The sequence below is a fragment of the Protomyctophum bolini genome (genome assembly GCF_963924005.1).
Source record: "Protomyctophum bolini genome assembly, chromosome: 7".
Lineage (NCBI taxonomy): Eukaryota > Metazoa > Chordata > Actinopteri > Myctophiformes > Myctophidae > Protomyctophum > Protomyctophum bolini.
The window spans coordinates 17,500,099-17,513,378 of record NC_137868.1 but is presented as its reverse complement, the minus strand read 5'-3'; the positions used below and the strand labels follow the sequence as shown (position 1 = coordinate 17,513,378).

At 38.3% G+C, this 13,280-nt stretch overlaps 1 protein-coding gene across 1 annotated transcript; it reads right to left on the bottom strand.

Moving 5' to 3' along the window:
• Positions 1–10,988: 10,988 nt before the first annotated feature.
• On the bottom strand, positions 10,989–13,063 carry LOC308318592 (cell adhesion molecule CEACAM8-like; the record flags this gene model as incomplete). Its single annotated transcript, XM_080768208.1, has 4 exons — positions 10,989–11,005; positions 11,288–11,362; positions 12,069–12,338; positions 12,826–13,063. 4 exons carry the CDS (start codon positions 13,061–13,063, stop codon positions 10,989–10,991), a joined length of 600 nt encoding a protein of 199 aa, XP_080624334.1.
• Positions 13,064–13,280: the final 217 nt, after the last annotated feature.

The window sequence follows — 13,280 nt, the reverse complement described above, 5'->3', positions numbered from 1 at the left end:
CTATTGATGAAAAAGATGATGTTGAAAATCAGCAATTCAGCAATTATATTATTAGCCTATTACAAATGATTACACAAGTAACATTTGAAGGCTTTTGTTACTGTAGCTCCACAATTTCAGTCATTCAGTGTTTGAACTCCAAATTAAAAATATCTGTAAATTCAGAAAGAACCTACTGAATCCAACTCTGGCTGCAGATCCATTATGAAGATGTTCAAAGTGTTTTAAGTGGCTTCACTGAAAAGAGTGTATGATCATTAGCCTGGCTTGGCCAGCCTCATAACATGGATTCACTGGGAGGAAGCGTCAGTGAATCCACGTTTTGAGTCTGGCCCCGCGCTTTTGCTTATTCCTTCTAAATGTCTGTCTTTAAAATATCACTGACACAGCGAATCCCTTACTTACATCAACATTGTTCTTTGTCACTACTTGGTTCGTGCCTTCTAAATATTCCTTACAGACTCTGACTGTAGTCGCGGACAGTGGACTACCACGCATACTACCGCGGACCCCCTCCGCCCCGCGCCGACGATCACACACAGCCACACGGCAGTTCACCAACATGAGATCCAGACGATACATATAGGCAGTGACTAGCCTGCAGCGGCTACATCATTTTGTTTTTTATTCCAATTCATTTTGACGTGCGGAGTCTCTCTCTCTCTCTCTCTCTCTCTCTCTCTCTCTCTCTCTCTCTCTCTCCACGCCACGCCACACACACACACACACACACACACACACACAACTTGGCACAGTAAAACAACAGTTTCCAACATGCCCCATGTATCCCCTCAGAATAAAATTGTTGCCCATACTTCAACTTTCAAGAAAATAACACGTTTGTGGTCGTGCCATGCAGTAAACTTTAGAAAGATTATTTCTAAATGAAGCAGTATTTAAAGTATATATTTTCCATTGAATACAATGTTATGCCCATATTATGGTCATGTGCATATTGGGATAACTGATAACTGACAAATGTGGGGGTCCATGGATTAATGCATTTGAAATTGAGGGTTCTTTAAATTAAAGGAGGTTCAGAATCATGGCTATAGATAGTGCTATAATGAATTAGGCATACATTTGAAATTAAAATTAATTAGTTGTTCATTTTTAAATGAAACATGTATTCCCCAGTGTTTTCCGTTAAATAGTATGTAAGTGATGCAACAACATGAATAATCTACTTGCCGTAGATCATCATATGCGTAGATCCTTTCAACTCTGATCCTTCAGCCAAAACAAAACTGAAGGTGTATTCCCCACTGTCATTAGACATCAGATTTCTGAGCTCCAGTGATACAGGAGATGTGTTCAAGGTGATCCTGTCTACATAATCTGGTGCAACATAAATCACTACACCTGTACTAGTTGAGATTATTATTAAAGTCTGAGGATTTACATGATTAATAAATCTCCATGTTACTGTTATAAATGGTGGATGTATTGTGTTGAATATCACACTCCCTCCCAATGTTTCATTCAGTAGATTGTCTGGTAGAACTCCTGCTCCATGGCTAAAACCTGGAGGAGATAGTTACAGGTTTTGGCAGGATTCTGACAAAGTGCACATGTAACATGTAAAATGAGCTATGGTACAAGTAGGCCTATTTGAAGTCTGTAGGACCTCTTAACTTCTCAACTAATATAACAGCATACATTATTTTATCATTTTCAAACATGGAAAAAAACAATCAGATTGTACAGTATGTGCTTTATTTTATTGTTAATGTGAAAGTCCTCACCTGAGAGCAATGCCAGGAAGAAGGTCACATGCATGTACATTTCCATTGTTCTTCTGTAGTATCAGGTATGCAGAAAGGAATATGCTGTGTGTCAATAGTGTGCCCTGGTATTTCCCCTCATGAACTACATCTTTAACACTAAGCCCAATATACCTTTGTTGTATGATGAACGGTGACACTAGACGATCTACAAGCTCAGAACCGAGTTGATCTCATAATTACAACAAAAAATACACAATACAGATCAATCATGTGATCAGTCTTGTCATTCCATGTAACCTTTGATATCCAACACAATGATACAAAGTCGACATCAGCTGACCGCATTCTGGATGTCTATCTACTGTATTTATTGTCTGATAGCAGGAACTTTTATTATTGTTTGCACGTCAAACTAACGTAAAGTAACCTAATTGTGAAGTTAATCAGTAACACAAAATAGAACAAGAGGGCCAATATAAAAATGAGTTATACATGGAAGACAAATTAGACAAATAAAAATGTGCTGCCGATGTAGACAATCTCTATTGTCTGTTGATATTTTCTTTATGATCAGTACTTTATTTGGATTTTTTACAAATAAACAGAAAAAACAAACACGAGCAACAACAACAACAACAGAATACGTATGCATGGACATTTTGTATGAACACAAAAACATATTATAAAACAAGGATAGACATGATTAAAAAAAAATATATATCAAATTAAAAGTTTAAATTAGACCAGTTTACACGACCAAACACGCAGCATCATCAACCGTATCATATGTATACTAAGACGTCTGTTCATATTTTCTTAAAAATGTCTGCGGTATCCACAAAAGCCTGAGTAGACGATAAAATGATAAAAAGTTAGCTTGAAAGTGATACTGTACAGCAACGGGAACGGCTCCAGAAAATGTGACTGGGGGTGATATGGAGGGGCTGGCAATTTAGAGGGGGGGCTAATGAATCTTGGTTTACTTAGAAGTCAATTTGACTTGTTTGGAAGGGGGGCTTAGGGGGGCTAAGCCTCCACCAGAGGTCGCAAAAGCGCCCCCTTGCCCCACCCCGGAGCCGGCCCTGGATATATAACTCTGTGAAAGTGAAATTAACCCTTGTTATTTATAGAAATTGTTTTTGTCCAAAACGCAATTGGACACTGCATTCAAACTTAACTAAAATTTGAAGGAGTAGTAATTTTTCCCTTGGCCTCTAGGCTAGGGAGTGTACGCAGATCGTTGCAGTTATACTGTAGGTAAAAATGTGAATCAGCCCGTTATAGCGCTACCATGAAGCTGATTTGAAAATTGATCTGATTTTCAAGTGGCATTACTTCCTCGATCGGCCTAGTGGGACTTTCACAGACACTGTGTTCATGATTTCAGACCTTTTGTTCCAGCAAACTTCAGCCAATCAGGATGAAATATGAAAAATCCGACTGATCCGTTTGGTTTAATGACTATATGATACTGTGTACCAATTTGTTTGATGTTTGAACAAAACATGTAAAAAAGTGCCTCCTTGTGGCTCTATAACAGGCCCATGTGAAACATTTGGGGCAGAGTTTATGTGCACAGTTTCACTTTGATCGGTCCAACAGAGATTAGCTGTTCACAGACAATGGTCACATGAAACAGACAAGGTACAAGGTCTTGACGGACTCGGCCATGACTTTGGCCCGATACAATCATCCTGCCTGGTGCAGAACGAGAACAAGTGTAGCAAGGTAATGGTGTTTGCATACTGGTGCATTTTTATATCAAATATCAGAACGACTTGTGTGGTCCACCCGTGACGCCATGTGTGTGTCCAAGTTAATGGACTTTTTATGATGAAATTCAGGCCACCATAAGTCAATGGCAAACAATGATGTCACATGGATTTGTGTGTGCCGAATGAAATGTTTTTGTAGGTCACCTAACGTTATAGTGACAGAGGGATAGAGGGTAAGGAATGATAGAGGAGCCCGTCACTGTTCACACGAGTGTGATTTTTGAGGGGACTCTAGCCTAGCCCATCCAACGTCTGGCTTTGTGTGTGACGTCATGTGGCAGCCAAGTCTATGGACTTTTTGTTTGTCTTATTCATGAGCCCCCATGACGTCATGTGGTAACCAAGTCTATTGGCTTTTTATGTTTGTCTTATTCATACCCCCATGACGTCATGTGGCGGCCAAGTCTATGGACTTTGTGCATGCCCCCAAAGGCGTCCCTCAAGCTTTTAGTGAATATAGGAAACTTCGTCCTACCCAAACATTAAATTCCCTTTGACAATGAATGGATAATTTACGTCATAGTGTCTGAGCAAATAGTGGCATAGTGTCTATTTTACATCATGATGATGTACGATGATAAGAGAGACCCTCACTTCACACGGGTGTGATTGTTTTACATACAGCTAATGAAAAAAAAAATCCAATATCTCTAAATACTAGAATATTACATGAGGCTAATCTAAAAAAGTATATAGAAATGTTAATTTATGCAATTCAACTTGGTGGTCTCCTTTTACACAAATTACTTTTACACAAATTACTTACACCTCAGGTGTTATTGAAGCCCAGGTTTGCCAGCTCGAAAGAAACAAGGTTCACGGGTCCTGCCTTTGTATAGGGATTTTTACATTTAATTTAATTGCAATTAATAGCAGCTACCTTTTATTCACTGTTTGTTGGTCACGTGGTCTAGCATGTCATTTCACCGCTTTGGTCCCAAACTATCTTCTTTACCCCTGACTGGATTAGCGTTGGATTTTCTGTGCAACTTTATGAACCCAAGAAAGAGAATCTAACTACTGATTTTGGTGAACCCATGGCCTTTCCTCTAGCGCCACCATTAGGTCAGGTTTCCACTTGCACACATTTTAAGCCCAAATACAATAATATTGTGGCAGTTCACCGTGCCACTGACACTGAATTGACCTCTGAATTATTGTTTATGTTGCAGAGAAAGACATTTGTTGGACTTTATATATATTATTTGATGCTTGATTCAATTTGATAATTAGTTGATTCCATTGTAGGGAGCAACTATCAGCTGTGGGGTTTAACATACCAACAGTATGAGGGTTTGTTTAGATTACTCTGATTTATCATTGTGTGTATATTCTGTAGATAATGGGTTGAATATTATTATTATTACACTTTAAATGTGTACGTGAAATGTGATGTCTCTGGACAGTGAAAAGTGACTGGGGTAATTGTGGAATCAATTTAGGGTTGGTATGGTCCGTGGGAGGGGCTTAGCCTATATAAGATGGGAGACTTCCCACCGCCGATCAGTCAAAGCAGAGTTGTGAGGACCTAGGGCAAATCTGCCTAGTTGCTGTGTAAATACCTTCTTCAATTTTGAAGAAGGTGTCTGTCTGACAGTTTTCTCCAGTTTTTGGCTGTTCTTCCTACATGTGCCTTTTATTTTTGGCAAACACTACCCACACTATAGGGCAAAGTGTGACAAATATATATAATATATAAAAACTACTGACTTCAATGACATGGAATTTGCTGTGGACCTTATAGTAGGGCAATGTTAAAAGGTTGCCATTAATGAAGTGCGAATGTGTGCAAAGTGCAAGATGCTGCGCTCATGATTTGCGGGCAGACTAACATCTGCTGATGTTAGTCCATTGTGTTTTATCAAGTCCAGAGAGTCAACACATCCATCTACCGGGTGATTGTATCCATATGCTTTATGGAGATGTTGATTCCCATTTATATACCAGCAGGACTTGGCACCTGCCAACAGTGCCAACACTAGTATGTGCTGATTACTGTGCTTACCTGAACCCAGTAGAGAATCCATATGGAAGCATACAAGTCCATGGGGTATAAATTATAAATAAATTGTGGCTCAACAGTAACAGTACTGTGTTAGCTAGCTGTGTGGAGGGATATGTTGTAGGGAAGTAGGCAGATTAATATTACCCTTTCTGATTTACAGTATGTCAGGTTGTGTTCCCACATTATATATTGACTGACATGGTTGACAACAGGATGGAAATTCACGCAAGGGCTCAAGGGACACTGGAAACTTTAGAATAGTGACTATACTCCAATGTGTGGGTATGAGACCTATGTCAGATTACTTTCTGTTTACAGTCATCAGAAAAATGTAAATGTTTGGCTGACATAACTCACAGTGGGGATTGGGAAAATAGATAGCTAGGCAAGGAACATTTATTTGTATGGCAAATTTCAACAAGGCTTTACATAAAACATTAGGTGTTAAGAAATAAGAAATGCAGAGAGCAGATGTATAACAATAATAATAATAATAATAGGCAGCGGAAAACAGAAAAACGTGTAGCTTTTATTTACAAGAACTGGAAGTAAATTTCAGTTTTCTGTGAGTTTGTTCCAGATACTGCATGGTTGGTGCAAAACAACTGAAAGCTACATCTCCATGTTTAATTCTGAACATAAAGCAGACAACATGAGTCTGGATGGTTCATGATGTAATAGCAGACAAGATGCAAAGTGTATTCTGTTCCTGGACCATTCAATGCTTTATAAACAAACACATTTTGAACTGACAGGTAGCCAGTTTAACAATCTAAGAAATGAAGTGATATAGCCCACCTTCTTGGTGTTAAAAACTCGAGCAGCAGCGTTCTGAATCGACTGTATAGTCTCCTAATTGATACTGAAGATGAATGCATAGAAAAATATTTTTCCATTTCTTTTTCAAATCCTGCTGAGACATTCTTTAATCATTGATGAATTCTTAAGGTGATAGAAGGCTGACTTTGATTTTTTGTTAATGTAGCTGTATGTGATTCAGGTCTGAGTCCATGACTACACCAATATTTCAACATGTTTTAACAGCATTATGATTTCCAAAATGTGTCCCTTGAAGTTACAAAATAATAATTCCATACGCAAGACAGAAACATCTTATTACTAATGCTTTGCAAAAAAACACAAATAAAAACATTTAATTTCTTTCTTTCTTTCTTTCTTTCTTTCTTTCTTTCTTGTAGATTAAAGCCTTTGAACAGGAAGCATACACATTAGCAAACATTCATAAGTGTGATGCAGGTCTGTTAACCTACAGTAAATCATATCAACATCTCTCAACCAGTCCATCCTCTTTTCTTTGGCTGTTCATCCGTCATGATGACTATTGGGGAGTCAGGCGACCAGCCCTTTTGGGGGAGAAAATAGATCATTGCAGTTGTCTAACCTGGCATGGATACAGTACATTTTTTGTGAGTCTTGTTTGCACATTAATCCGGCCTCTTATACCTTAATTATCTTCTAAGATAATGAATATAATAATGAATAAGATAATTAATAATTCAAGCACATTCATTGAGAAGCCTAAGCTTCTACTGCGCAGGGCAGAATCGTAGAAGCAGTAGAAGGCTATGGACCAGAGCTAGAGAAGCCTATTCCTTACTAGACTTGTTTGTGAGATAGAGATGGTCAGGTATTATTTTAGCCAGACTAGAGGTGAGATAGAAAGGCTGTGAATTAATTGCTTGTTTGCATTGATGTTTATAATGTTAGTGAATTGGTGTAGGTTATATCATTTGCTTGTTTTCAAAGTGAATTGAATAATTGCCTTGTCTTGCATCTAATCTTATTTGGTTAAACATACAGTACGTATTTACTTGAGTCACATAGGCCTTCATGAATAAACTTCGTGATTCAGAACATGGCTCATCTAGCACCACTCATAGGCCAAAATGTAAGGATCTCAAAATTGACTGGGAGGATTGGGAGGATTGCTGGAACCTACAGTGCAGATTTTTGCTCACATGAGCATACTAATTAGACCATGACCTGTCATCTTCAGTTCAGTTCAGTTCAGTTTATTTTCGTAAGGAGGACATACATTCATACATTGCACACAGTTTCCATCATTTTTTTTTTTTTTTAGTGTCCGTAGCTCATGTCCTGTCCGTTCCGAAAAAGGGTAGGCCCTACCCCTGGACAAGCTAGCTCCACTATTAAGATAAAAGGTCTGCTTGTTTTCAACTGTAAAAGCAATTTGCAGATTTTTATGGAACCTTTCACTTCCAAGTTTTTGCGGTTAATTTAATGAGTATAACATTATAATCTATCAGTTATTTAATTTTTGTCAGCAAAACTCTCCTGTTCTCTTGCATTCTTAATAACATTGTACTGTTTCTCGTATTATCTTTGAAAAGATTGAGGCCAAACAAACAAACAAACAAACAAACAAACAAACGATCCAACACCAGGTGACAACCTTGGCATTTAGTAATGATTCATTAACCATTCATTGGTGTCTTTTATTACAGTGTGTAAAAAGTGGATAAGATTGTCATGCTAGAAATTGACACTTTGACCTTTAGATTGCTCTTCAATTCCTTAATTCTTAGACCAAATACTCACCTTGTGAACAGCCGGAGATTAGTTCTCATATATATGTGGAGATTCGTTCTTAATAGGTGGAGATTCGTTCTCATATATAGGTGGAGATTGGTTCTCATATACATGTAGGCCTACATCTTCAGATTCTATAGACAAAGGATACAATGACTTGTCTTAATTGATCTTTTCGTTGCTTTGGCTTGTGTAACCATGAAGCAAGGAACCAAAAATTAACAGCTTCTCTGGTATTTATGAACTGTTGTCAGGCTTTCATGATCATCTCAAAATACAATAATAAATTATAAAAGTATTATTTAATGTGCTGGAATTAATTTCGTATCACATAATATGTGATACGAAATTAATTCCAGCATAATATTATTATGTTAATGTACAGAACTGTTTTACAGACTTTTTCAAATTTAAAGGTTGCTGTATTTTTTATTGTCTTTTGTAACAAAAGTTGTTAAGTTAAAGCTATAGTCCTGTTTGCTCAGTAACAGGGTCTCACATCTCTCCAGCTCTAGTAAACATAATTAACATTTTACTGTGGGTTACACATTTCTTCCAATCAGTAGTGACAGAGTGAACTTGTGTTCCAGTTTCACTTTTGTTTGGACATTGTTTTATCACATGCAATTTCCCTTGTTTATGCTGTGAGTTCTCGCTCCTGATTTGCTGAAATCGGTATTCCGACAGATCCCTGCGATTGAACAAACACTCGAAAACCGAGTTTTCGAGTGCCACGATTTTTTTCCACCCTAAAACATGATCATCAGGTATTATTACAATATAAGGGGGAAGAATTTTTTCCAAAAAGTGTACAGTATTTGTTAAAATCATGCTTCATGTGGACTCGCCCACCAGTTCATAAAGTATGCCTGTTTTGCCTGGTGGTGGTGATGGATGGTGATCCACCTAATCTAGTTGTATGATAAAGGGGGGAGGGGTTAGGGGAGGGGCTGATAATGTGATGTCCCTATATTACTGTTTATTTCATTGGCCCGTTTGACTGTCAAGGGTTCAGCCTCCAGGAAGAAAGCCTAAATACAAAGTTAATACACCATTTGCGCATAAAAACAACTCCAGGGTGTCTAATGAAGTACTGTCACCTCATAGACATTGAAAAACTGTAAAAATACAAAAATTATGGCACTGGCAATTATGGCAAATTAAAGCACCTTGGTGACAGACCTGTCACCTGCAATGCACTAGTAGCTGCTGAATCACCACTAGTTTGTCTCTCTGTTCAGCTACAAATCAGAAGACATTTTAAAAGGCACTTTCACACTCGATCACCTGACCCCAGGGCCACAAGTCCCTCTGGGGTTACACCAGGGTGAGTCACCCACAGGTTGAAAATGTGTACTGTATATTGTTTAAAATGTTGAATTGCCTTCCTAATAAATAGACACACAGAGATGTTGATGCGTACTGGATATAATACCATAAAAAAGGGAGAGTGAGAGAGAGAGAGATTGAAGTCCTGAATCCCAAGGATAAAACTACAGCTGTTATGTGTTGTCAACATTTGTCGGCACACTGTCAATACAAAACTATAGAAAGACAAAGTTAAATTTGCTCCAGGTTGACATGATGTGAGTCTGAAAGCACCTAATGATATACACAATCTTTTTTAAACTTATAATATATTACAGTATTAAGTATATATGTTTAAGGAGATATGTTGGATCAGATTAATACTGACCTCTTGGCTTTTGTGCATCACTGGTCCTGCTTGGGCCGCAGGTCTTGCTGTTAAGGTGGAAGATAGCAAAAATGATGCTACTCATGAGTCATGATCATAAGTCAATAGTACTGTATGTAGCATAGGTTCACACACCACAATTTGTAGCACGCACGCACACACACACACACACACACACACACACACACACACACACACACACACACACACTCCCTATCTCTGTCTGTGTGTATAATATGGCCTATAATATTTATACTTACCGTACATACTTTGTCCTTACAATGAAGAACCCCGCTATCACAGCCATAAAACATGCAGCTGTTATACCAGCAGCCCCAGCAGCTGAAATGCCATCAGTTGGATGTGGACATGAAATACCTATAAGGCCAGCGAAGGAGCTTAATTATTTAAACATAGAAATACAGTATAAGTATGTTTCTGTTGTGACTCGACATCCAGGTGGAGCTCTCGCTCGCAAAACTACAGAAATAACACCAACATAGTAGTTTTCTGTTTTGTACACATGGTACACGTACTGTTTGACTGAGTTCTGTGATATAATTCTTAGAAGTACAGGTGTATACCCGGTGTCAGCAATGGTGCCAGATGCTATCACATATACTGTACACACTACACAGCCTCTCATTCCATTGAAGAACTAGGTGAAGCTACTACACTAAATAGAAAATAGTAAGACATAACCGTAGTGTTCTTTTTTTGTCATTAAAGGTAGAGTCAGTGATTTCACTTAATTCAAATATCACTTATTTTTTTGTTTTGTTGTGATAATCCTCTCTACTATAGAGTGTGCTGACCATATAAGGAGTTCCTCCCTGTCCCCAGTTAACCCCTGGGGGTCAAAAGACCTTAGGTTTCGTTTTTGTTCTCTATCCTGATTGGATGAAAGCTTGTGTCCCAAGGCAAAAACGAAACCTAAGGGTTTTTGACTGAAATCACTGACACCCCCTTTAAACAATTATTATAATTATTTTTTTACTGAATAAAAATAAATGGTAAATGGTGCATTTATATAGTGCCTTTATCCAAAGCACTTTACATAGATTGTGCATTACATTCACCACATTCACACATTCACGCACACATTCATACACAGATGGTGTATGAAACCATTCAAGGCACCAACCAGCACATCAGGAGCAATTAGGGGTTCAGTGTCTTGCTCAAGGACACTTTGACACTAACTGTATTTTGTCTCACGTAGGCACAGGATCTGAAACAAAGTTTGACCTGATGGACAAGATTCAATTTATCCTCTGAGAAAGCAGGCTGGCTCTATTAGCTCAATGGTAAATATGTCTGCAGGAAACAGGGTTCAAATCTGGGGTAGAAGATATATATACAATATGTATAATAATTATAAGAATTGCTATCATCACTCAGAAAGCACATTCTAGTAATGAATGAAGACATAAACAAACAAACAAACAAACAAACAAAATGAAAAAAATATATATATATATTTTTTTATGATACTATATTATATGATACTTACAGCTGACCATCATGTTGTATCCATCCTCCTGAGAGCTGATAGGGTTACTGACATTGCACAAGTATTCTCCGTTGTCTGTTTCATTCACAGCACTGAAAGACAACACTTTGTTATTGTCTTGAAGAGTGTTGCCACTGCTAAGGTTCAGAGGCCAGCCATCCTTCATCCAGACTCTGGTAGAGATTGATCCTTTAGCATCACATGTTAATGTGAATTGCCATCCCTCAACTGGTTGGTCTGGTGATGGTATGATAACTGCACCAGATATCTTCTCTATTAAAGAAACACAAATATTTTAGATACAGTATTTTACCACGCCATTCAACTCCATTCCAACATTGCATATGATATTTGTTTGAATGTTTTGGTAAATAATATTAAATTACTGGTCATTCAGTAGGACTCGGAGTCAACAATTCATAGTATGGAAATAATATTGTGATTACTATCTTAATCCATGTTTGGTAAATCAACAACAAAAGTGTTGCACAGATACTTTAGCATAAAGCATGGCTTGGGTATCACTGTAAATATTCTATTGAAGTCTTTTTTTGCAGTGTCTTTGATCGAATACAGACAGAGATTTGGAACCTATTTTATTCAAATTCAAACACTGAATAACTGAAATAGAGTCACCACAAAAGCCTTCAATTATCACGAACAACAAAAGCAACATCCCAAACAGTAGTTAGCCTCATATATCTCAATCTACTGTCCCTTTGTCTTGTAGATGCCTAAATAGCAGTTTCATATTTGTCTAATGCACATTCTTTCCACTTACCCAGAACAGTGACAACTGAGGTCTCAGACATGTGATATCTCAGAGTCTTGCTATTAAAGGCCTGACAGCTGTAGTTACCACTCTGACCAATATTTAAGTTCATTATTAGTTCTGGTCCAGTATAAGGAATATTGAGCATATTTCCATCCAGAAACCAGTAAAACAGGGCAGTAGGCATGGAGTCAGCTGAGCAGGTCAGATTGAGTGCTGACCCATCTTCATAGTAGTCTTTAGAAGGGGAAACCTTCATTGTAGTGTTTTCTGGGCCAACTGTAGATTATTTGCATAACACACACAAGCAAAAGAAACGCCAGCCACCAGTACATACTATTAGACAACCAACTGCAGCTGAAGAAGAGCAAGTATTTACATTTATATTAAAAAATTGAAACCTTGTTAAGTTGTTATACATTAACACAAGCTGCCAGACAAAGACAGAACCAAAAGACAACTAGAAAACTGAGCTCTTTGCAGTGCAGGTCTCCACCGGGCCAGGTTGCCTATCCAGGTTAGCTGCTCACTGACTGACTGACTGACTGACTGACTGACTGGCAGACAGACTGGAGTAAAAACATACTCCCTGACCTTTGGTCGTCCAGCCTTTGGCTGCCCCGGCCTGGCGGAGACAATAACAAAGCAACTGTTCAGCAAAGAGTACTAAAAAGCAGTGTGAGACATACAGTAAATTGTCTCCATCTAAATATGTTACACCAACTTAATCAAGATAGGAAGTTAAACATGCAGGTTAATAACTCACAATTGATGTTGAGCTCTACTGGTTCAGTGGTATCACTACTGATGGGATTGAACACATGACACCTGAACGGTCCCTGGTCATAGCGGGTCACATTGACTATGGTGAGAGTGGAGCCTCCATCACCAAGCTGAACTCCCTCACTGGCTGTGACCTCAGAGCTGCCATTCAGCCAGAGGTAAGAGAGGGAGGAACCAGAGGAGACGGAGCAGGCGAGGACTGCTGTGTCATTGAGCTCCATATAGTCTGCAGTGTTGGGAGTTATGACTGCACTGGAGACTGGTGCTATTAATGAAAAAGATAATGTTTTTCACTTTGAAGCCTCATTAAGGTAAAATGGTGAATGGTTGAAAATCAATTAATCAATGATATTATTAGCCTATTTCAAGTCAAATTTGAAGACTTTTTTTCAAGAAAGACAATGTGGTGCAGATCTCTACTTATTGGTGCAAGATAGC